The sequence below is a fragment of the Oncorhynchus tshawytscha genome, linkage group LG13, assembly GCF_018296145.1.
Source record: "Oncorhynchus tshawytscha isolate Ot180627B linkage group LG13, Otsh_v2.0, whole genome shotgun sequence".
NCBI lineage: Eukaryota > Metazoa > Chordata > Actinopteri > Salmoniformes > Salmonidae > Oncorhynchus > Oncorhynchus tshawytscha.
Window position 1 is genome coordinate 76,844,901 of NC_056441.1, and position 26,813 is coordinate 76,871,713.

The 26,813-nt window shown below is 42.0% G+C and overlaps 1 protein-coding gene across 1 annotated transcript; it reads left to right on the forward strand.

The window, feature by feature from the left end:
* The first annotated feature begins 5,004 nt into the window (after nucleotides 1-5,004).
* LOC112265713 (integrin-linked protein kinase) lies at nucleotides 5,005-25,959 on the forward strand. The gene is made up of 13 exons (XM_024443274.2): nucleotides 5,005-5,150; nucleotides 6,635-6,916; nucleotides 21,042-21,207; nucleotides 21,666-21,761; nucleotides 21,865-21,961; nucleotides 22,072-22,155; nucleotides 22,397-22,482; nucleotides 22,665-22,774; nucleotides 22,956-23,083; nucleotides 23,289-23,410; nucleotides 23,560-23,659; nucleotides 23,812-23,942; nucleotides 24,075-25,959. Exons 2-13 carry the CDS (start codon nucleotides 6,828-6,830, stop codon nucleotides 24,222-24,224), a joined length of 1,359 nt encoding a protein of 452 aa, XP_024299042.1. The 5' UTR covers nucleotides 5,005-5,150; nucleotides 6,635-6,827; the 3' UTR covers nucleotides 24,225-25,959.
* The last annotated feature ends 854 nt before the right edge of the window (nucleotides 25,960-26,813 follow it).

The following is a 26,813-nucleotide window of genomic DNA, read 5'->3' on the forward strand; positions in this document are numbered from 1 at the left end:
GATGACCACAGAGCTTATCCAGAACTCAGTTTGGAAGGTGTGAGCTTGAGAAATCTTGTTGTAACAAATACACAAGTCACATTTTCCATTCACGGAACCAACTTACGTCTAGAGGAAAATTTTTCTGGAACATGCTTATTCCTGACATTGTCTGGAAAAAAAGCTTGGTTGATGCCTTACAAATATTGTATACCAAACAAATTTAAGGAACTGCACTTTTAAGGTTCTACATAAGATATATCCATGTAATTCTATGTTGTCGAAATTTGTTGATATTGATGATATCTGCGTTTTCTGTGAAAAAGACGGTGAATTATCTGACTCACTTGTTCTATGAATGTAAATCTGTGATATATTTTTTGGAAAAACCTTGCAGTGTACTTATTTACCTTTTTTAACACTACCCATGTTTTTAACATGAAGGATATAATATGTTACTATTGCAATGATAACAAGACCATTGAAATGATTGTGATTCTTTTTATTCTTGCTGCCAAATACTTTATACACAAACAAAAATTCCAGAATTCTATACCAAAATTACAAATATCTTGTTAAGACATTAGCCATAGTGAATAACAAAAAGAATAGCATCTTGCTGAATCATTACAATGATACTTTTTTCTGAGTGAATACAATTGCACTAGAATTGTCATATTTTTAAAATATTTTTTGTATATATATTTTTAATGTTATTTATATATATTTTTTGTTGTTGTATGTATTTAGTATTTTCTTGTTTATACCCGTGTTTTGTTTTGTTAGACATGTTTGATGTAGGGATGTAAGTTGATCATTTTGTATAATAATAAATATATACAGTACCAGTCAAAAGTTTGGACACACTCATTCAAGGGTTTTTCTATATTTTTACAATTTTCTACATTGTAGAATAATAGGGAAGACATTAAACTATGAAATAACACATGAAATCATATAGTAACCAAAAGAAGTGTTAAACAAATCAAAATATATATTATATGGGAGACTCAAAGTAGCCTTGATGACAGCTTTGAACACTTTTGGCATTCTCTCAACCAGCTTCACCTGAAATGATTTTCTAACAGTCTTGAAGGAGTTCCCACATATGCCGAGGACCTGTTGGCTGCTTTTCCTTCACTTTGCTGTCCAACTCATCCCAAACCATCTCAACTGGGTTGAGGTCGGGTGATTGTGGAGGACAGGTCATCTGATGCAGCACTCCATCACTCTCCTTGGTCAAATAGCCCTAACACAGCCTGGAGGTGTGTTTTGGGTCATTGTCATGTTGATAAACAAATTATAGTCTCACTAAGCTCAAACCAGATGGGATGGCATATCACTGCAGAATGCTGTGCTAGCCATGCTGGTTAAGTGTGAATTTTTTTTTTTTTTTAAATCACACAGTGTCACCAGCAAACCACCCTCACACCATCACACCTCCTCCTCCATGCTTCACGGTGGGAACCACAGATGTGGAGATCATCCATGCACCTACTCTGCATCTCACAAAGACATTGGAACCAAAAATCTCAAATTTGGACTTATCAGACCAAAGGACAGATTTCCACCGGTCTAATGTAAAAAAAAATATATTTTTTGATTTGTTTAACACTTTTTTGGTTACCACAGTTGAAGCCGGAAGTTTACATACACTTACTTAGGTTGGAGTCATTAAAATGCATTTTTCAACCACTCCACAAATTTCTTGTTAACAAACTATAGTTTCGGCAAGTCGGTTAGGACATCTACATTGTGCATGACACAAGGAATTTTTCCAACAATTGTTTAGAGACAGATTATTTCACTTATCATTCACAGTATCACAATTCCAGTGGGTCAGACGTTTACATACACTAAGTTGACTGTGCCTTTAAACAGATTGAAAAATTCCAGAAAAGTACGTCATCAAATCAAATCAAATCAAATTTATTTATATAGCCCTTCGTACATCAGATGATATCTCAAAGTGCTGTACAGAAACCCAGCCTAAAACCCCAAACAGCAAGCAATGCAGGTGTAGAAGCACGGTGGCTAGGAAAAACTCCCTAGAAAGGCCAAAACCTAGGAAGAAACCTAAGGAGGAACCAGGCTATGTGGGGTGGCCAGTCCTCTTCTGGCTGTGCCGGGTGGAGATTATAACAGAACATGGCCAAGATGTTCAAATGTTCATAAATGACCAACATGATCAAATAATAATAATCACAGGCAGAACAGTTGAAACTGGAGCAGCAGCACGGCCAGGTGGACTGGGGACAGCAAGGAGTCATCATGTCAGGTAGTCCTGAGGCATGGTCCTAGGGCTCAGGTCCTCCGAGAAAGAGAAATAAAGAGAAAGAGAGAATTAGAGAGAGCATACTTAAATTCACACAGGACACCGGATAGGACAGGAGAAGTACTCCACATATAACAAACTGACCCTAGCCCCCCGACACAAACTACTGCAGCTGAGGCTGAGACAGGAGGGGTCAAGAGACACTGTGGCCCCATCCGATGACACCCCCGGACAGGGCCAAACAGGCTTAGACCCTTCATGGCTTTAGACCCTTCTGATAGGCTAATTGACATAATTTGAGTCAATTGGAGGTGTACCTGTGGATGTATTTCAAGGCCTACTTTCAAACTCAGTGCCTCTTTGCTTGGGAAAATCAAAGGAAATCAGCCAAGACCTCAGAAAATAATGGTGGACCTCCACAAGTCTGGTTCATCCTTGGGAGCAATTTCCAAAGGCCTGAAGGTACCACGTTCATTTGTGCAAACAATAGTACGTAAGTATAAACACCATGGGACCACGCAGCCATCATACCGCTCAGGAAGGAGAGGTGTTCCGTCTCCTAGAGATGAACGTACTTTGGTGCGAAAAGTGCAAATCAATCCAAGAACAACAGCAAAGAACCTTGTGAAGATGCTGGAGGAAACAGGTACAAAAGTGTCTACATCCACAGTAAAACGAGTCCTATATCGACATAACCTGAATGGCCGCTCAGCAAGGAAGAAGCCACTGCTCCAAAACCGCCATTAAAAAGAGCCAGACTACGGTTCGCAACTGCACATGGGGACAAATATTGTACTTTTTGGAGAAATGTCCTCTGGTCTGACGAAACAAAAAGAGAACTGTTTGGCCATAATGACCATTGTTATGTATGGAGGAAAAGGGGGAAGCTTGCAAGCCAAAGAACACCATCCCAACCGTGAAGCACAGGGGTGGCAGCATCATGTTGTGGTGTGCTTTGCTGCAGGAGGGACTGGTGCACTTCACAAAATAGATGGCGTCATGAGGATGGAAAATGATGTGGATATTTTGAAGCATCATCTCAAGACATCAGTCAAGAAGTTAAAGCTTGGTCGCAAATGGGTCTTCCAAATGTACAATGACCCCACGCATACTTCCAAAGTGGTGTCAAAATGGCTTCAGGACAACAAAGTCAAGGTATTGGAGTGGCCATCACAAAGCCCTGACCTCAATCCTATAGAAGATTTGTGGGCAGAACTGAAAAAGCGTGTGCGAGCAAAGTGGCCTACAAACCTAACTCAGTTACACCAGCTCTGTCAGCAGGAATTGGCCAAAATTCACTCAACGTATTGTGGGAAGCTTGTGGAAAGCTACCTGAAACATTTGACCCAAGTTAAACAATTTAAAGGCAATGCTGCCAAATACTAATTGAGTGTATGTAAACTTCTGACCCACTGGGAATGTGATGAAATAAAAGCTGAAATAAATAATTCTCTACTATTATTCTGACATTTCACATTCTTAAAATAAAGTGGTGATCCTAACTGAACTAAAACAGGGGATTTTTACTAGGATTAAATGTCAGGGATTGTTAAACTGAGTTTAAATATATTTAGCTAAGGTGAATGTAAACTTCTGACTTCAACTGTACATGATTCCATATGTGTTACATAGTTTTTGAGGTCTTCACTATTATTCTACAATGTAGAAAACTGTAAAACAATAAAGAAAAACTCTGGAATGAGCAGGTGTGTCCAAACTTTTTACTGGTACTGTATATATAAAGCATGCTGCATTCTCTTAACGCACATGTTCCCTCTTTGAGGAATGGGAACAGAGGAAGAAAATGTAAAATAGACAAATGTTGCTTTTGAAATGTAATTTGCCTTTTATTTTCTAAATACAAAATAGATTCTGTGGTTATTCTTATTTCCAATGTGCTTGAATCAGGAGAGACTTGAATGCATCCTCTGCTCAGTTAATACAGAGAGGCTTTCATCCCCCAAGTGTGGAGGTTCTGTCCTGGTCAGTCCTACAACCAAAGAGAATGGGTGCATTTGAGCGGGTGAAATGTATGCAATCAGTCTGGTGTGTGTGTGTTTCAGCAAGTGAGAAAAAGTGTAAATGTATCTCAATGTGCAAATTCATGAGTGAGCTTGTGGCTTTGTATCTCATCCCCATTATGATTGCCTGTAGCCTTGATTTCTGAGGCATAAGATTTTCTAATGTAACACAGTGGAACACCCCTAAACCCCCTGGAGAGAAGGAGACAAGCAGAATGAAATGTCATCTTCTTTACTCTTTCAACTCTTTGAGTGAATCTTAAACATGCTGCAGGCAGCTTGGGGCTCTGGCTCTTCTGCTCATCTGCCTATCATTGTCGAGAAAAGCTGGTTTATACTGTCACCTAGTGAGAAGGATGAGACATTGCATTTACATGTTATTTATTACATACCTCAGCACTTACTCTCAAAGCGTAGAACTTCCTACAATCTTTGCATCCAAGATGCATGGCCACAGCCACAAAAGCTTTTCATCATTAAGTCTGGAGGGTACTTTCACTGTCCTCTCCTCATTCTCTCGTCTTCACCACAGTTGGAGCCCCCCCAGCAGAGACTTCTTTAATGGACATGTTTGTTGTCATGTTGGGTTCGGTGAAATGAAAATATACAGCTAAGCCTAGAATAAAGGTGTCATTAAAACCTGAGAGAAAAACGTGCCCTGGAGGAACGGAAATGAATCTTCACACAGGAAAGAAGTGGCTGTTTTCCGATAGAGGGCGCTAGTATGGGTAATTTGGTAGTGGACGAGGGCAAATATTTTTCCTCCCACGTAAAACTACGGTCAGGGTGTGGACGCTGGGGACGTAGACAATCTGCTTCAATCCCAATCTAGCTAACTCTTTCTGTGTAATAATATATCCTGTTGAATCCATAGGGTAAGTTCAATTCAGTTGGCTTTTTTTTTTTACGCTGATGTATATTCACACTTAGAAATCATAATATGTATTGGGTTTGTTTGCTATCGAGATTGCTAGCTGCAGGCGTCCTTTCTGAAAGAAGAAGAAGAAGAGGAGGAAAAACGGCTCCAACTGTTTTCCCTCTTTACGGGGCTTGATAATGTAACTAAGTATAAATGGTTGTTGAACAAAGTTAAGTACCCTGCGCAGTAACTAGCCACAGTATAACTTTGGACTGAAAACAGTAGCCTATTATCAGTATTCAAAACTGCTGCTAAGTAACGCTAACTATCAAACTAGCTCGAAAGCCAGGTACTGTACTATAGTAGGAGTAGCGGGCCAGCTAACTTAGTTAGTAGCTAGATATGACATTCATGTTGGGCTGCCTTTGGCCAATGATTCCTGATTGTTGCTGTTAGTGTCTACAATGGTAGATACAGTATTTGTACTTTTTGTACATTTTTATTTTTTTACACAATAATACACTTTGCTTCAACACAGTAATTTACACAGCACCGAGTTATATTTGAATTAATCTCAAATAAATCATTCGTCACTAACTACTAGGCTAACTACCTAAATGGCTATAGCTAACTAGCAATTGTATTTTGGGAAAGAACCCTAGCAAGAAAATTTGCTCTAACTAACTGTCAGGTACTATAAATGAGCTAGTTTTATGCGATTAGCTAGTGAAATGTATTGTGGAATGCTCCCTGACAGCCACTGCTCATGCCATGGGTCTCATGGGCTATTTATGTGTGCATGTACGATAATATCCACCAATAGCACTAATATGACCATTGCTTGACTTTACAAATACATTAATCTATGAATTTCAAATCAGTCTAAACTAAACCCAAAATGAAAGTGTATGCCGTTTGTGTTCTAGCCCTGAGAAGCGTTCAGAAAATTGTTCAAACAGGGTTTTAACTCAACTCCGAGTAGTGGATTACTGCAGAGTTTGTCAAGGAGTGAGTCACGACCAGGCATTAGGTCAGGGTATCCCAAACCAGGTAATCGTGTTGGTTTTTGCCCTAGCACAGTACACTGCTGATTCAACTAATCATCAAAGTTTTATAATTTGAATCAGCTGTGTAGTGTTAGGGTAATAACCAAAACGTGCACCCTGCGTTTGGGGAACACTGTATTAGGTAAATCACAAACAACTTGGCTTTACTGCACACCCAATGCAGTTGATTCAGAGTTTGACTGGATTGCCCAATGCCTGAGAGGTCTCCTGTTGCAGTGCAACTAGACAGTCCTTGTGCTGCAGTGCTGTGAAACTAATCAGGGCCCTGAAAGCCTGCTGTGACCTCGTCAAAGTTTTTAGTCTATAGATTACATTGGTTGTTAGTCGGAACAGTGTTCACTGTCATGTTTTAGAATGTATTTAAGAACTGCGAGGAATCTTTGTCTGTAGTTCTGTTTGTCGAGCATCATACTTCTCGTGTTTGTCTTTTCAGGATTGTGTCACTGGAACTCCAGTGTAGCTGAACGTCTCCTGTCGGTGTCCCTGACTGTAGCTGTTGTCTCCTTGCTAAGGGACGAATGCACTCCAGGCCACCCCTGAATTCCTTTGGCTGCCTCCCTTGTGTATCCCAGTCCCATCAACATCTCTCAGAGTGTAAGTTAACAGAAGAAGCAGAGTGAGCCATCATGGATGATATTTTTACCCAGTGCCGGGAAGGCAACGCAGTAGCTGTTCGCCTATGGTTGGACAACACAGAGAATGACCTCAATCAGGGGTGAGTAACTTATCAGCACCTTTTTTTTACATAAACATTTTTGTGTCAGATGTTGAATTGTACATACAAGGATATTAATTCACCTGCTATCAGTATCAAGTCTCAGAATCATGCATGTAGGCAGGAGCTTGTGACCCGCTATCAGGAAGCCATGTCTCTATTGGACACACTCTTCGATGTTAAAATATGATATCACATCCAAATGTTGGACTGCTCAGTCATTATTCTACAGCGCAATACACAAATGATGCAGTTGCTAGGTGGAGTCATTCGATGGATTCAGATATTGGCAATTAATACTTTTACATCTGTTCTTTGCCAATCCCCTGTGATGTTATGACCCTTGAGTTGTGCATACAATTAGTTCCACACAGCTGAAATGGGGAAAACTTCCAGGAATGTACAGATACCCACCACATCATCCCATGTACAATGAGAGGACATGGATGTGTATTGGTTTACTCGTACATCAAAAGCTGATGGGTAACATTGCTGGGTAATTGCGCTGTTATTGTCTTTCTTTTGATGTGGTTGTTGTCTAGGGTTGATTGTTGCTGGAGTCCTAGCCAGCCCGACTCCCCAACTCTGTGTGATTGTGACCTGAGATTTGAATCCACTTCTTTCTGAACATGTGACTTGGCTTGGAATGTGAACTTAAAATGAAGCCAAGGATGGCAAATGTCTTGGAAATATGCACTGCCCTGAACATTTGTTTGGCTTGCCATTTATATCAGGTTACTGGGCAAAGACAGAGAGAAGATAAATAAAAAATAATGGGTGTTTCCTGCCTTAGCTTGTTTATGTGGCAGTTTTCATTTGACTCTATTGTAGACTGCAAAGCTATAGCCTTGCTCTAATGGTTGCATTTGGAGGTCCGTTAGGCTGCGTTTACACAGGCAGCCCAATTCTAACTGTTTTTTTTCTGTCATTTGACCAGTCAGATCAACTCAGAAAAATATCCCATGTGAAAAAATCTGATGTGATTGGTCAAAAGGCCAATTGTGGAAGAAAATATCACAATGGGCTGCCTGTGTGAACACAGCCTTACAAAGCAGGCTACATCATGCGTCCTGGCTTCCTCTCCTGTATGTATCCTTGTCACAACTGCTGGATCTCAGACATTTCTGGAGGAAGGTGACTTAAAAGAAAATGTACAACATTTTTTTTAACCTCATCTGTCCTATATTCAGGCCTGTTATCTCTGCATTCAGGACTATAGAGAGACACAATTGCTGCCCCCAGGGCATGCTGTCTGAAGCTGTTTTTCTCAGTCTCATGCAGAGGCTTGATTGTTGTTGATTACCTTGCTTAGACATTACAGAGCACTATGCATAGATTTTATTTACCAGCGATCATTGTTTCATTTTTAGTTTTGCATTCATACTATTGTGTGTACTTCACTGTAAGTAGCCTATGGGATACACATGCATGGATCTATTGTATTTGTGTGAGTTTGCACAGCCAGCCTAACACGTGTGACCCTTCTCCATTAGCCGATTCCCTGTCAAGTCCCACTTATCGGTTAGGTTGATGTATATTTTCCCAATGGGAGAAACACATCCCTACTGGGCCTTTCAGCCCCTGCAATAACTGTGATTACATGGGTTTTATAGCTGACTGTACAAACACCCACATCCACCCTGTTGAATCCTACCATATCCTATATATTCCTATCCCACACTTTCTCATTGATGGTTTAGTGAAGGTGATTGTGAGCTCGTTTCTCTGTGTGGATGCACAAATGTAAATGTGAGACAAGGACCGTAGTGGAATGCTGAATTCCCTTACAAGGAATAACACGCCAAAAATGAGCAAGAGAAAGGGGGAGGTGTAAACCAGGGAATTGTTGTGGGCTGGACGTAGGGTGTTAGGCAGCGTGTAGACAGGCGGCCCATTTCTGATCTTTTTTTTTCACTAGTTGGTCAATCAGATCAGCTTTGAAAAATATCTGATGTGATTGGTCAAAAGACCAATTAGTGGAAAAAAAGATCAGAACTCGGCTGCCTGGGCAAACGCAGCCTTAGTGTGTGCAAGGATTTGTGTGTGTGCCATTGAAATCCTTGTGTTGGCCGCTTGTGGATTTTCGGGACGCCTAAGTACAAACAGTTTAAAAAATACATTTCTGGGACGGTAAAATGCTTTCTGTGTAAATGACAAAACATATATACAGTATGTAGAAAAGATGATGGACCTATATATTTCTTTGAATAATCTTTGAGAACTAACAATTGCTAAAATAGAAGCTAGACAGTCACCTGACTTTAGCATTATTGTATTTTTTATCCATGGCAAACTGCAAGAAATTGCAGTAATTTTGTTTTTAAAAGGCAAACAATTATCTCTGAGGTAGAGTAGCTGCAAATTGGTTTTAAAATGGCAAGATTTCTCTACACTGCCAAGATGTGGGCCTCTAAATTGTTATCTTAAGCCCCTAAGGTCGATGTTCACGCCCCCGCAGAAGTCTAATTAGCGTAATAAAACAACTCGTCTGAAGGTCCCTGGTACCAGCTGAAAAAATGAATGGAAGTACATATGGAGACCTTTTAGTGCCAAAAATAAAGGGTTAAATACACATTAAATAAATGTAAAGGTTTCCTGATCTTTCCTGTCTCAGATATAGGTCAGACACTGCAGAACACACTTCCTTTAGATTTTGTTGGGGGACAATCTGTTCCATGTTGTGAATCTGTAATTCAATGCGTTTGTCTGGCAGTAAAGCAAACACAATGTTATTCACTTTTTTATATATTTTTGTATAAACTTCAAGGTGTCTTAATTCAATATGAAATAGTAAAATGATCCCTGGTTTGCCCTTGTTAAAACAATTCCATATAACGTAGTTGATGTTGGTTAATAAATCTATTTGTGCATAAAGCTCTTTCCACTGCCTTTTTTTGCATGATGAGATTTACAGACACAAAATGATCCCTCCATGTCGAACAAACTAATTCTGTCGCCATTTATAAAATTGTACCGTAACTTCCTATTTCCATCACAGCTATTGTTTTTTATTTTATACGGAATTACTTGACTATGGATGAAATGTAGTTTTTGAGTTTTTGCAGAAGGAATGCACAGGCAGAGCCATAACACCTTCCTCTCAATCGTTCTTCTGTTTCCTGTACTCCTCTCCCAGTGGTATTAGATGGTGCCACTCATTTCCCCTCAACATTTCCTCACGATGGACCAGCTAATTACAAACGTACGCAAATGAGTGACTTTTTTAAATGCAGCATAAGGCTATTTCTTGAAGTTGAATCTTTCATTTAGGCCAACTCTACCATACTACTTTTTATTTTCTCTTATACCCATCTCTGATTTTAACTGAAACTGTAATTGAACATTTGAGAAAATTCCTACACTGAAGATTGAGGCTCTTAAAGATAGGAATTGGGCTGCCTGTGTAAACGTAGCCAATATTATCTTTTGACCAATTATTGGCAAAAGAGCTGATCAATTTGTCAAAAGACCAGAATAGAGCTGCCTGTGTAAACGCAGGTTTTTCAGACGGTCAGTGTATTTGGTCCACTTAGCATAGAAAAAGCAGACACCAGAACATTACAAATGCGACTCCCCACTCTTGAAAATACCTTGTTTGTGTTGTGGACTGTTCCGCCAGTTTGCTGGGTGGCAAAGGAGTGTGAACCATGGCTGTAGGCGTAGTATAGTCAAAGCACATTCAAGAAGTATAATTCATGTGAAGGATTCTTGCTTTAATTTCTTTAGTCTAGCTGACTACTTCTGTAGATTTCTGCTGTGGGTGAAAAGCTGTCATTAGGCCTATATTAGAGGTCGACCGATTATAATTTTTCAACACTGATACCGATACCGATTTATTGGAGGACCAAAAAAGCCGATACCAATTTAATCGGTCAATTAGAGAGAGAAAAAGGAGTGTAATGACAATTACAACAATACTGAATGAACACTTATTTTAACTTAATATAATACATCAATAAAATCAATTTAGCCTCAAGTAAATAATGAACCATGTTCAATTTGGTTTAAATAATGCAAAAACAAAAAGTAAAAGAAGAAAGTAAAAGTGCAATATGTGCTAACGTTTCAGTTCCTTGCTCAGAACATGTGAAAGCTGGTGGTTCCTTTTAACATGAGTCTTCAATATTCCCAGGTAAGAAGTTTTAAGTTGTAGTTATTATAGGACTATTTCCCTCAATACTATTTGTATTTCATTAACCTTTGACTATTGGATGTTCTTATAGACACTTTAGTATTGCCAGTGTAACATTATAGCTTCCGTCCCTCTCCTCGCTCCTCCCTGGGCTCGAACCAGCAACACAACAACAACATCCACCATCGAAGCAGCGGTTACCCATGCAGAGCAAGGGGAACAGCTACTAGAAGGCTCAGAGCGAGTGACGTTTGAAACGCTATTAGTGCGCGCTAACTAGCTAGCCATTTCACTTCGGTTACACCAGACTCATCTCGGGAGTTGATATGCTTGAAGTCATAAACAGCGCAATGCTTGACGCACAACGAAAAGCTGCTGGCAAAACGCGCGAAAGTGCTGTTTGAATGAATGTTTACAGGCCTGCTTCTGCCTACCATCGCTCAGTCAGATACTTAGATACTTGTATACCTAGTCAGATTATATGCAACGCCTTCAAGGACACGCTAGATATCTTGTAATATCATCAACCATGTGTAGTTAACTAGTGATTATGATTGATTTTTTAAAAGATAAGTTTAATGCTACCTAGCAACTTATCTGCCTTTTACGCAAATGCAGTAAGCCAAGTCTCCTTGTGGAGTGCAACAAGAGAGAGACGGGTCGTTATTGCGTTGGACTAGTTAACAGTAAGATTGGATCCCCCGAGCTGACAAGGTGAAAATCTGTCGTTCTGCCCCTGAACAAGGCAGTTAACCCACCGTTCCTAGGCCGTCATTGAAAATAAGAATGTGTTCTTAATTGACTTGCCTAGTTAAATACAGGCATATTTATTTAAAAAAAATATTTAAAAAAAAATATATATCTGCAAATCGGCGCCCCAAAATACCGATTTACGATTGATATGAATACTTGATATCGGCCTTAATTAATCGGCCATTCCGATTAATCGGTCGACCTCCAGTCTATATTCAGTGCTGTGATATACCATGGTAATGAGTTAGAGGCTCCTTGTTTGGTGAGGAGGCAGGGTGGGTTGTGTATGTTCATGGAGAATGCTGTTTATATTTAATTCCCCAGGGGAGGTTGGTAAATATTGTTCACCCGCCTAGCCCCTGACTGGGCAGATCACATAGGTTGGTGATCCTCCAAGACCACTAACGTTACGTCTGTGTGAGAGGGGCTGGCCCGGGACTGGGGTGTGAACTGTAGAGCCAGCTGTATACTCTGGGCCTTCCCAGCTCCCACTGGAGCCAGCTGCAACCAATCCTACTGTAGGCTACAGTCAGACACGAAACAAGTATGAGATTTCTCAAATCAAGGTCATACCTCTTTAATTGGTAGCTTGACTCTCCTTTCTGTGGCTGTGTGGATGGCGTGTTTCTTGTGTGTTTTAGAGTGTGCAAATAGACTAGTGTGAAAGAGTAAATCCGTATCAGCCTATTGATGTGAGTCATATGATCTCACAGTGAGCTCAGCATAGAGACAGGCAGGGTGTAGATGGGGCTCTTCAGTCTACAAATCTGAGCCCTGTTGGCAGGTGAAACTGCCTGAAATAACCCCACTCAGGGGTTGGGAGGGGGGACAGGCAGGAGAAAGCACCTCTGAAGCCCCCTGGCCTGGGCAACCTTGCTGGGAAAGGTTGGAGACACCCCCACTCCTGGCTCCACTGACTGATTCATTGGCCTGGGGCAGGCCGAAATCAGAAATAACTTCCTTTTAGTAAATCCGTTAGCTTCTCCTCTCTGCATGCACTCTGCTTATTGCGTCTCTGAGTATCCATAGCAACGGCTCTGCTTGGGCTGCTCTGCTCAACGAAGAGACCTTAGAGGGCAGTTAGCTACTTTGTCACTCAACTCAGACAACTAAACAAGCATTATTTTCTGTGAAATAATATCTCCTGCAGTGGTGTAGTGGAGGGTATATGCTGTATACCCACGTATTCTTCAATTGACATTGAGAATACTCACTACTTAATCCCCACACACCGTAACAATTAAGACTGATGGAACCAATCAGAATGTTTATCTTAAAATGTTGATGGTTCTTAACATTTTAGGCATAGAAATGGGCACACGGCGGTAGGTCTACGCCAGTAGATGCTCCTCAAAGGAGGAAGGGTGAATAACATTTTTTTTTTTGTGAAACATTTTAAGTTATCCTTTTTAGATAACTACTAAATATATTCATGTCACCAAATAATAGATAAAACACTGTTTTGCAATGAGGCTACTGTAGACGTTCAACAGCACTGTAGGGTAGCACCATGGTGTAGCCGGGGGACAGCTAGCTTCCATCCTCCTCTGGGTACATTGATTTCAATACAAAACCTAGGAGGTTCATGGTTCTCACCCCCTTCCATAGACTTACACCGAAATTATGACAACTTCTGGAGGATGTCCTCGAACCCTTCAGAGCTCTTGCAGCATGAACTGACATGTTGTCCACCCAATCAAAGGATCTGAGAATGAACCAAGTACTGAAAGCATAAGCTACAGCTAGCTAGAACTGCAGTTCATTGTGAGTAGTTGACTCTGAGAGATGAATACAATAGTTGAACAGTTTTTAAAAATTAATTTATTCTGAAATGAAGGAGCAAGAGATTTCGTCTTTTTTTCCAGTTTCACTTACTTAGGTAGCAAATGCAGCTAGCTAGTTTAGCTTACTCAAACACCTTTCTCAAACAGAGGGATGCTATGTTAGCTAGCTGGCTATAACTATCCAACACAACACTGGAACTCTTCCAAATCATGGTACGTTTTTGGTTTTACTAATTTATTACCGGCAGTGTAAGTGCTAAACGCTTACTGACTGTACTCTGCAATAGAGGTCGAGGTCGACCGATTATGATTTTTCAATACCGATTATTGGAGGACCAAAATCTTTTTTAAAGACATCAATTTGTAATAATGACAATTACAACAATACTGAATTAACACTTATTTTAACTTAATATAAAACATCAATAAAATCAATTTAGCTGTCACGCCCTCGTCTTAGTATTTTGTGTTTATATATTATTTGGTCAGGCCAGGGTGTGACATGGGGTTATTTTGTGTTGTGTTGTGGTATTGGGGGTTTTAGTAGGTATTGGGATTGTGGCTGAGTAGGGGTGTCTAGCATAGTCTATGGCTGCCTGAGGTTCTCAATCAGAGTCAGGTGATTCTCGTTGTCTCTGATTGGGAACCATATTTAGGTAGCCTGGGTTTCACTGTGTGTTTGTGGGTGATTGTTCCTGTCTCAGTGTGTTTGTATTCACCAGACAGGCTGTATTAGGTTTTCACATTCCGTTTGTTGTTTTTGTATTGTTCGTATTCATTAAAGATGTATCGAACTAACCACGCTGCATTTTGGTCCGACTCTCTTTCGACGGAGGAAAGCCGTAACATTAGCCTCAAATAAATAATGAAACATGTTCAATTTGGTTTAAATAATGCAAAAACAAAGTGTTGGAGAAAGTAATATGTGCCATGTAAAAAAGCTAACGTTTAAGTTCCTTGCTCAGAACATGAGAACATATGAAAGATAATGGTTCCTTTTAACATGAAACTTCAATATTCCAAGGTAAGAAGTTTTAGGTTTTAGTTAATATAGTATTTATAGGACTATTTCTCTCAATACCATTTGTATTTCATATACCGTTTATTTCAGTGAAATACGGAACCGTTCGGTATTTTATCTAACGGATGGCATCCCTAAGTCTAAATATTGTTGTTACATTGCACAACCTTCAATGTTATGTCATAATTACGTAAAATTCTGGGAAATTAGTTCTCAATGAGTTAGGCAGCCCAAACTGTTGCATATACCCTGACTCTGCGTGCAATGAACGCAAGAGAAATTACACAATTTCACCTGGTTAATATTGCCTGCTAAACTGGCTCAGTAGTTAACTAGTGATTATGATTGTTTCTTATAAGATAAGTTTAATGCTAGCTAGCAATTTACCTTGGCTTCTACTACATTCGCGTAACAGGCAGGCTACTCGTGGAGTGCAATGGTTAGAGCGTTGGACTGGATAACTGTGCAGTTGCAAGATTGGACCCCTGAGCTGACAAGGTGAAAATCTGTCGTTCTGCCCCTGAACAAGACAGTTAACCCACAGTTCCTAGGCAGTCATTGAAAATAAGAATGTGTTCTTAACTGACTTGCCTAGTTAAATAAAAGGTATAAAAAAACATATATATATTTTTAAATAATCGGAAATCGGCGCCCAAAAATACCAATTTCCGATTGTTGTGAGAACTTGAAATCGGCCCTAATTAATCGGTCGACCTCTACTCTGTAACATCACTGTGTGTTTGTAGCAGGTTAGTTCTATTATAACACGTTAGTTCTATTAGCTATGTTGACCTTAGGTAATATGGTGTCAACGATGTAAGTTGTGTGTAGCAGTTAGGATATGGTTTAGAGGTCGACCGGTTAATCGGAATGGCAGATTAATTGGGTCCGATTTCAGGTTTTCATAACAATTGGAAATAGGTATTTTTGGATGCCAATTTTGACTTTTTAATAAATTATTATGTTTTAACATTTATTTTTACAAGTCAATTAAGAACACTTATTCATTCAGTATTGTTGTAATTGTCATAATTACAAAAAAAAAGGCCTATTAATCGGTAGCAGTTTTTTTTTGGTCCTCCAATAATCGGTATCAGCGTTGAAAAATCATAATCGGTCAACCTCATAAGGTTAGGCTTGGAATTTAAAAAAAAACATTTTTTTGGGGCCTGGTAACACAACTTATGTGTGTTGTGCATTTGATGTCCACAAATGAAGGGAAAGGATCATAAGAGGAGAGCACATAGATGCAAGAAGGAATACAATGTGGCTGCTATGAAAGTGAACTGTGTTTACGTGTGCTCAAGGGTGTATTCATTCTGCTGATTCTGTTGGGGAAATAAAATAAAAAAAATCTTAAATGGAAGTGAATGAAATGGTGTTAAACATTTCTGAATTTGTATAATAGAAACTCTTATGCAGCTGTTTGGACTAATGATTACACCCTAGAACAGCTAGATACAGGAACGAGTGTGTGATGTGTTATTGAATGTGTCACTGTCTGTCCATGTGTCACCTCAATCTTCTCTCGACCTGTGCACCTAGTAAACGTTCATGCATTGTCTAGGCTGTAGCTACCTCATGATGGGTATAAGGAAAATTAGAGTATCATGTAGTAGCCTAAACCTACTGCTGTTATATTGAACTGGGTGAATGGAATATGAATGACAGTCATCCAATATGCTGTAATTGAAATAAGTCCATGCTCATGAAGAGAGAAAAATAATCGTCCTCCCTCAACTTAAACGGCACAATCCGCCACTGGTATACGTGTGAAAGTTCCAAAATGCAATTTGTGGGGAAAAAACATTCTAAAATGCGCACTGTTTATGTGAGCAGTGTCATGGACAGAGATGGAAATATCTGTTAGAAATTTAGAGGAGCTCTTATGATGGAACACTAGGAATAATGACTTTGGCTTCTAGACAAAGAATTTAGAAAACTAATAGAACAAGAGAATGCATATGAGGAAGCCATTATCAAATTATTGCCTCCATGTTTCTATGGTGGGATTTGGGCAATAGGGTACTTTGAAGCAAGTTAAGACATGCCTCATATCAAGTGAAACGTCCAGATTTCAAACAATTAAGGAACAGTAAAAATATAGCAATGCTAATGATGGGCCTAACAGTCTTCTGGTAGAGGGGAAGGCTTTCCGAAAAACCTCAATTAAATGTTAACTAAGCTACAAAGACGCCATGATTATTTGCGTCAATCCAGTGGCCATTTGTTTAGCAACCTCCATCTCATGTGCTAGAGACACCCCATTAACCAAACAACAGTTCTAGGTGCCTGTGCACTAGAATTAAAGGGTAACTAACTACAGACCTCAAGTGTTGTGGTTTAAGCATTGTTATGGACTTCGACAACAGAATTGTTTTTTTTCTATAAAAAAAAAGTGACTGGGGAAAAAAAGAATCTGAAACCTGTGAATTTCTGGATCAGTTGACACTCTTTTTACAGCTTGGGTAGGCCTTACTGTGAGAGACCAATATTTGATTGATCATTTTAGGTCATTCAGAGGGTATGTCACTGTTTCGCATTACATTTTTTCACGGGGGTTATCTTCGCCTGGTGGGCAATTTGGGAAATGTTTTGCTAAATTTGAGTATATCCATTTCTCCAAGCACCATTACACCGCTGCTTTCCTTAGTGACCAACTGAGGGGTTGATAGGTCGCTTTAAATGGCCTGTATTTACTATGGCTGCACAATTAATCAAATTCACATTGAAATCGTAATATTGACGCTCAATATCTATATCGCATGCAATATTTTGAAATGCATCTCCATTTATTGTTTACTCTGTTTCTTCTCCTTGTGGCTGCTTCCCACACACACCAAGCTCCGCCCCCTGTCACTCAAAGAGTGCGGTTCCTCCTCCCCGCTGTTGAGATTCAATATAAATGTGCATGCTGTTCTGTTATGTCAAATGCGGTCAACCGATTGTTCCAAACTAGAACGATGCTGCTTTCCACTTTACGTCTTAATACAAGTCATTACATTTCTTTGATTCCAACAGTTCATCTAAGTGTTTTGCTTCATATTGTGTGTCAAATCACAATATTTGGTGAAAACAAATTGCAATTAGATTTTTTGGGGCCCATATTGTACAGCCATAGTATTCATCCTGAATGAATTCTGCTGGGATCATTGATTTACAATTACTGTCCTACTTGATATCATTGTCTGCTGGAGAGGGCTGCTGTATGAGTACATTGGGCTAAATCTGTTCTGAGCACATCTACAGGTCATCCACCCAGGTTTCTGGATGGTGTGTGTTAGGGGAGGCAGGGTCTCTGTGGGCCTCATTGATGCTGTTTTTCCTGGAACACTGTCTCCTGTTTGTGTGTTGTTGTGGAAGTGGAGGGTTAGAACTCCATAAAGGGGGCTGTTTTCATCACAATACCCCCTCAGTTCTCAACTTCCAGATCGAAACATTCAGCACTTTTCTCTAACTGTCGTGTTTCCTGCAAGTGCAGCATGATTTAATTTATACACAGAGCGTCACACATCTTGGCACAAATCATAAGCACATCAGAGCCCTATGGAATTCTTCTGACATTCAGGAATGAGTGGAGAATGGAACATTTCATCGTCAAATTCCTCTCCATTTGTTGACAGGCTGTGAGAGAGAGCGAAGGAAAGAGGGAGGGAGCTAGTGGTAGAAGGGAGAGTGGTGGGGAAGTTTTGGCGTGTGCGGGAACAATCTGGAGGGGGGGGGCTGAGGTGATGAAGGCCAGTGACAGGATAAAGCAGCAGAGGCCCGAGAAATGCAGCAGGACGTAACACATAGCAGCTGGGGAGTCGTGTGTGTGTGTGTGTGTGTGTGTGTGTGCCCCTGGTGAAGGAAGTCTCCCCGACCCTTATAAGGCCTGCAGAGAATGCTTGTCCTGTTGTTCTTTTAGTCCCCCTTTCGTGACTGCCTCACTACTATACGCCAGCCAGCTCCGTCTGTCCCCACTGCCTCACTACTATACGCCAGCCTGCTCTGTCTGCCCCCACTGCCTCACTACTATACGCCAGCCAGCTCTGTCTGTCTGTCCCCACTGCCTCACTACTATACGCCAGCCAGCTCTGTCTGCCCCCACTGCCTCACTACTATACGCCAGCCAGCTCTGTCTGTCCCCACTGCCTCACTACTATACCAAATCAAATTTTAGTAGTCATGTGCGCTGAATACAACTGGTGTTGACCTTACAGTGAAATGCTTACTTACGAGCCCTTAACCAACAATGCCGTTAAAAAAAATACAAAAGAAATAGAAGTAACAAGTAATTAAAGAGCAGCAGTAAAATGACAATAGCGTGACTATATACATGGGGGTACCGGTTAGTCGAGGTAATTGAGGAAATATGTACATGTAGGTAGAGTTATTAAAGTGACTATGCATAGATGATAACAGAGTAGCAGCGGTATAAAAGGGGGAGCAATGCAAATAGTCTGGGTAGCCATTTGATTAGATGTTCAGGAGTCTTACGGCTTGGGGGTAGAAGCTGTTTAGAAGCCTCTTGGACCTAGACTTGGCGCTCCGGTGCTGCTTGCCGTGCGGTAGCTGAGAGACTAGTCTTTGACTAGGGTGGCTGGAGTCTTTGACACATTTTAGGGCCTTCCTCTGACACCGCCTGGTATTAGAGGTCCTGGATGTCAGGAAGCTTGGCCCCAGTGATGTACTGGGCCATTCGCACTACTTCCTGTAGTGCCTTGCGGTCGGAGGCCGAGCAGTTGCCATACCAGGCAGGGATGAAACCAGTCAGGATGGTGCAGCTGTAGAACCTTTTGAGGATCTGAGGACCCATGCCAAATCTTTTTAGTCTCCTGAGATGGAATAGGCATTGTCGTGCCCTCTTCTCAACTGTCTTGGTGTGCTTGGACCATGTTCGTTTGTTGATGTGGACACCAAGGAACCTCAACTCAACTCTCAACCTGCTCCACTGCAGCCCCGTCGATGAGAATGGAGGCGTGCTCAGTCCTCTCTTTCCTGTAGTCCACAATCATCATCTTTGTCTTGATCACGTTGAGGGAGAGGCTGTTGTCCTGGCGCCACACGGCCAGGTCTCTGACCTTCCTATAGGCTGTCTTGTCGTTGTTGGTGATCAGGCCTACCATGCCGGCCAGCTCTCGGTCTGTCTCCACTGCCTCTCCACCATACGCCGGCCAGCTCTCGGTCTGTCTCCACTGCCTCTCTACCATACGCCGGCCAGCTCTCGGTCTGTCTCCACTGCCTCTCTACCATACGCCGGCCAGCTCTCGGTCTGTCTCCACTGCCTCTCTACCATACGCCGGCCAGCTCTCGGTCTGTCTCCACTGCCTCTCTACCATACGCCGGCCAGCTCTCGGTCTGTCTCCACTGCCTCTCTACCATACGCCGGCCAGCTCTCGGTCTGTCTCCACTGCCATCTCCACCATACGCCGGCCACTTGGTCTGTCTCCACTGCCTCTCTACCATACGCCGGCCAGCTCTCGGTCTGTCTCCACTGCCTCTCCACCATACGCCGGCCAGCTCTCGGTCTGTCTCCACTGCCTCTCCACCATACGCCGGCCAGCTCTGTTTGTCCACATTTCTACTTCGCTTTCCTTTTCATGCACACATTCTCTGCCTGGGCTGGGTTCAGTATGAAGAAGAAAATGTGACATTTTCATTTTAACAGTTCCTGTGAAGAAGGTTTTGGAGAAACATGTTGTTCAGTGCAAAGCGTTATGCAACGTACCAAACGTTCAATTGGACTGAACGCACTAACCATGCTCTCTTGCCCCTCTGTCTGACTCATTGTCACTGTTATGGTTGTTAAGGTCATCGCGGGGACGCTGTCATGAGGTGTCACTCCTGTCCTGTCAGAGGCCAGTCAGGCCACTGTCCTAACATGTGTTTCTGTCAATGTGACTAAGGCAGAGTGGGACGGGTTGCCACTGCCAGCAGCACATCTCCTCTGTTGCTCTGTGACTGACTGCAGGGCAGGCTGAGTTCCTATTAAGTTCCTGTTTCCTGGCTGGATGTTGACAGAATTTCACTATCAGTCATGATCATCTGTTTTCATAATTTCTCTGTTCTTAGCTCAAAGCTGTGCATTGCTGCACTGCATTCCCCTGCCTACTGCCAAACTCTGCTGTTTTAACTAGATAGGCTTAAAGGCACTTCATGCTTCTATAAGCCATTACGCCAAGCAGGCACAGGGAGTTTTTGCTTACCTCTCAGTTACGAACAAGGCTATGCTGTAGGTAGCAGGATCTCATGTCATTTAGTACTGAGAATCCAGATAGGCCTACACCATTAGTCAGACAGAGTCCTGCTAGGTGCTTTCAGTTCTATACTGCTGTTATATGACAGGGTTGGGTGGTCGTTGTTAAATGACCAGGGGCTAGTAGTTTCCTCCTTGCTAGTAGTAAACGGTCCGTGGTGTGAAAGCAGTGTGGTGTGATGTTATTCTGTCCTCAGTGATGACCATGGCTTCAGTCCTCTCCACTGGGCATGCAGGGAAGGCCGCTCCAGCGTGGTGGACATGCTCATCATGAGAGGGGCTCGCATCAACGTCATGAACAGAGGAGATGATACGCCCCTGCACCTGGCCTCCAGCCACGGCCACAGAGACATCGTGGGCAAGGTGGGGCTGAGTGGAGACACTGCACAAAAACGACTTGCATATATACACACTGCACTTACTACACACACAAACACTTGATGTCAATTATATCATTGGGTTGATACAGCTTCTCTTTAGGTTGATATAGCTTCAGCTATTAAAGGCCAGGAAGGAACTTAAGAAACCAGAGTTGATGGCTGCCCAACACCCCAACTCACTGCATGTTTAAAACTTGTCTGCTCTTGTTGCAGTGCTGACTGACATCAGTCGCAGTTTCTGGTTTGGTAGCGCTGCATAACCATGGTTATGATTTGGTTTAATATTAGACATGTCACGATACCTCTGGAATGTGTGAGCAGACAGGAGATATCCTTTACCAGGCCTGCCAGTTGGATCACTAGCATCACTGTATATAATCCAAACAGGATCTGGACAGCCTTGTGTTGTGTCTAATCTAATCTTGTGGTTCGGTCTCCTAGCTGATCCAGTGCAAAGCAGACACCAACACTGCCAATGAGCACGGCAACACACCATTGCATTACGCCTGCTTCTGGGGACAGGAGTTAGTGGCTGAGGTCAGTATGCCCCCTGGTGGCCTACTCTGGCTACTGTCTCTGTTTTCTGTGTGAACAACAGCTTTTTTACCACTAGAGTTACATTGATGTCTGTCTTCCTCAGGACCTGGTGACTAACGGAGCTCAGGTGAACATCTGTAATAAGTATGGAGAAACTCCCCTGGACAAAGCCAAACCTCACCTGCGTGAAGCCCTCCAAGGTATTCAACATCCCATTACTCTGCAATGTTGCCAAGAAAAAGGTGATTATTATCTGTGTGTTAGCCCTGTTACCTAATCAATGCGTGCTTTGTGTTCGCCCCCCTCTCAGAGAAAGCAGAGAAGTTGGGCCAGAGTTTGACCAAGGTCCCCTTCAAGGACACGTTCTGGAAAGGCACCACCAGAACTCGACCCCGTAAGTCCCACAGCCACAAAGCCATTTACTAGCAAGAAGAGAAGTGAATATCGGGTACAGTTTGTAGGAATGAATATCCAGTAAATGTCTCACTGAGGTCTCTGGTTGTCCCCAAGGTGCCTGATGACATTTCCACTGCCTTTCAGTGTGCTAAATTGTGCAGAAATAGTAAGGCTTTTTGCCAGACCTCGGGCTTTAGCTATCCTCTTCAACTCTGTCCTCTGTGTGTCAATGCCTACAGGTAACGGCACGTTGAACAAAGCCGCGGGCATCGACTTCAAACAGCTCTCCCTCCTGGCTAAGATCAATGAGAACCAGTCTGGAGAGGTATGGAGCTGTTGTTTCTACATGACTGTTGTTTTATCTGTTACTGATGTCCACAATAAGGCATGTTACAAAGTGATCAATCTCACACCAGCATATGTTTTTGTTTTGCATAGGTATACTGTATATTGTCATATTGTGGAGGTTATGCTGGAACTTTGTCTCAATGCTTCTTTCTTCTTTAGTTGTGGCAAGGCCGCTGGCAGGGGAATGAGGTTGTGGTGAAAGTGTTGAAGGTTCGTGACTGGTCCACCAGAAAAAGCAGAGACTTCAATGAGGAATATCCCAAACTCCGGTAATAACGGTTTACCTGCTTACTGTTCATTGTAGGTGTAATTTCTCCTGTTGAGTGGATATCATGTCTGTCTTCCTCTTGTACCTTTTTTATTTATTGGATTGTCCCTCATATGTCCCATCCTATATGCATATTTGTCTGTCTCCTCCCCCCTGTCCCTCTTCCTCGGGGCCCATCCCAGGATATTCTCCCACCCCAATGTGCTGCCCATGTTGGGAGCGTGTCAGTCTCCTCCTGCCCCTCACCCCATCATCATCACACACTGGATGCCCTATGGCTCCCTCTACAACGTGCTTCACGAGGGCACCAGTGAGTACCACATTAACCTGCACTGTACTGAAGACTTCCAATAAGGTCATTGATTCATAGAATATTCCTGGACGTCTTTTGGAAGTGCAGGCTTAAGTATTGGAAAAGAGAGCAATTCATATTACTGTACTAGAGACTGAGTACAATGTTACAGCTGTTGATGACGTGTGAAAATGCCTGACATGGCTCTGTTGTCTTCTGTCAGACTTTGTGGTTGACCAGACACAGGCGGTGAAGTTTGCTTTGGACATTGCCTGTGGGATGGCCTTCCTCCACACGCTCGAGCCCATGATCTCGCGGCACTCTCTCAACAGCAAGAGTGTCATGGTGAGAGATGACCTCACATTAACATTACATATTCACTACAGTGATGTACTGTAGTTATCATGTGTTTCACTCATGCTTCTTATGCCTTGGTGGATGACTGACTTTGTGTTCGAACCCCACTGTTATAATGCCCTGATATTCCTTGACAGATCGACGAGGACATGACAGCCAGGATCAGCATGTCAGACGTCAAGTTCTCCTTCCAGTGTCCTGGCAGGATGTACTCCCCAGCATGGGTAGCCCCTGAAGGTACATTACACACTCAGCAACTTTTTTTCTGCTTCCCGCTTTTCACCGTTGAGAATGTAAATATTTGCTTTATGTAACTATAAGGCACACAACTCCTACAGCTATGAACGTGTGTGTGATCCTCTTTCTCTGTCTGTCCTGTGCCCATGCAGCCCTGCAGAAGAAGCCTGAGGAGATCAACCGGCGGTCAGCAGACATGTGGAGCTTCGCTGTGTTGCTGTGGGAGCTGGTGACCAGGGAGGTGCCCTTCGCTGACCTCTCCAACATGGAGATAGGCATGAAGGTGAGACCGCTGGAGTTCAGGGTGCTAGAAGTTATAGGATTCGTTACAACAGGAATCTCAAAACACATGTCTCAGTTTAGTCTTGTCCTTCCCAGTGTCTCTGACATGGTTCTATCTCTGTTCTGCCCTCAGGTGGCCCTGGAAGGCCTACGACCCACAATTCCTCCGGGCATCTCACCCCACATCTGCAAGCTCATGAAGATCTGTATGAACGAAGATCCAGCCAAGAGGCCTAAATTTGACATGATCGTACCCATCCTAGAGAAAATGCAGGACAAGTGAACTGCTTTTTTGCTCTGCCTTGAGCAGAGTAAAACCCCAGATATCTTGCCCCAGATATCATCCAGAGATGTGGTGCTTACCAGTGTTGCCTTAGACCTACTCTCACTACTTACCGCTGCCCTCAATGTCACTAACTTAAGCCTCTGAAACCGGCGACAGCCAATTATTCTATTCTTGATTATGATTTTTACTTGACTTATCAAGACACGTTTTTATCAGTACTTTCATCTACGTCACTGTCTTATCGCGTCCATGCTGGAGCTAAGAACTGACACTTACGACTGTTGTGTTCTAATCATGTGGATTGAGTACAAGCCTCTGTGACTGAATAACCTGTGGAGGTCAGGATGACAATCTGTCTTTCGCACTGCTTCCTTTCTTTACCTTTGGAGGAGGTCTCACTAACTAGGGGTCAGACGCTGTAAAGTGACTTGCAACCTATTATTCCTGATAATGAAAGCTCTTACGAAAACAACACGTAGCTGTATTATCCTGAAGCTTGTCGTGTGGAACTGAGTGTGTACTATATGGCTTGTTTCCTTTGTGCAAGTAGTATGTATGCAAACAGGGTTACAGGACTGCTCCTGCTGTTAGACTATTTATCCAACAAAGCATTTCCATGTCCAGTATTCTTCAGGAAGTGCAGGGGAATGAGTGGAACCACTTTTTTACACGTGCGCTACTTTGTGTTAATTGTTCATCTTTGATTCCAATGGATGTTGAAAGAGGGAACTACCCTCTGAGTGGGAAGTCAGAAGTATAGTATCTGACTTTATAAGGCATCCGCATGCTAGGTTCGGTTTGATCCTAGCATAACTTGTTTAGGCGACGGGAATGTCTGTGCCTTGCATACTTCATTAAGACATTTGCTTGAAAAACGAGAAAGAAGCGTCAATATTACTTTAGCCCGCATCAGAAGCCGTACAACAACACAGCCATAATACTTCCTCAAAATTGCCTGAATTAATCTAACATAAATCAAGGAATCTGTAATCAATATAGACCTTTTTGCTGAGGTCTTAGTTGCACAATTTTACATCTAAGCTGCATGTTGCAGTATTTCTCAAGTTAACAAAATGTGTGTGTGAACTTCTCATAGAATGACAGCATGTAATTGAAGAATTCCTGTTGACCAATCACTGATGAAAGGGCGTGGTCTTATGGCTACCAAACTTCAGCTTGCATCAAGGAAGAGAAGTGTGCTGTAACAGGTGAAAAAACCACCTGTCGAATGCTGCTGAACACCAAAACAAATGACAACATTTTGTCTATATGCACAAACTTTTTCGACTGGGAAGCATACCTCTCTGTGCACTGCATCAGACAGTTTGGTATATTTTATCCACAGTATTTTCTGCCCTCAGATCATTGGGATTTGTTTTCTTCAACTCTCATCTTCGTTGAATTCTGTGGCTATGTTTATGCCTGAGGCAATTCTCAACTTTTCACAGGTGAGTGAAGAGGAAATGGACAATAAGGGGATAACATTAACATTCTGCTATCTGTTACTTTGTTTCCGCTTGCTTTTTGACTTCACTGCATTGTTGTGCTCTGATATGAGTTCTGTCTTTATTGGCCAATACTTATGTTTTTGAACATAAGTTCTTTGTGCCTCCACCAGCTTGCTTATTTCTGCTGAATCACTGGGGTAAAAGTCAAAACCAAGCATGTCTTATACAAATGTATGTAATTTATAAGTATATTAATAAAAAAAATGTTGGTATCTAGTCCGAAAGATCTTGTTTTGGTGTTTTTCTCAGACTAGTGCATGATAGTGGAGGTTAATTCATGCAGGTAGGCACAGACAGGAAAGTATCTGGCAGAATTACCAGCATTTACTACAAAGTTTGTCAAATCAAATTTTATTGGTCACATACACATTTAGCAGATATTATTGTGGGTGTAGCAAAATGCTTGTCCTCAATTATCTGACTTTAAAAAAAAATATTAGGTCTACTATACTGAACACAAGGAAATCCATGAACTTGCATAAATTAGAGCCTAATGAATTTATTTCATATGACTGGACAGGGGCGCAGCCATGGGAGGGCATAGGCCCACCCACTGGGGAGCCAGGCCCAGCCAATGAGTTTTTCCCCACAAAAGGGCATTATTACAGTCAAATACTCCTCAGTTTCATCAGCTTTCGGGGTGGCTGGTCTCGGACGATACTGCAAGTGAAGAAGCTGGATATGCAGGTCCTGGGCTGGTGTGGTTGTGAGGCCGGTTGGACGTAAATAAAATTTGATTTGATTTGACGTACTGCCAAATTCTCTAAATCGACATTGAAAAAGCATCTTATGGAAGAGAAATTAACTTAAAATTCTCTGGCAACAACTGTGGTGGAAATTCCTGCATGCCAATTGCACGCTCCCTCAACTTGAGACATCTCTGGCATTGCGTTGTGTGGCAAAACTGCACATTTTAGATTTGTTTTTTTGTCACCAGCACAAGGTTCTTGATATGCCATATCTGTCAGGTGGATGGATTATATTGGCAAAGGAGAAATGCTCACTAACAGGGATGAAAACAAATTTGTGCATACATTTTGAGAGAAATAAGCTTTTGTATGGAAAGTTTCTGGGATCT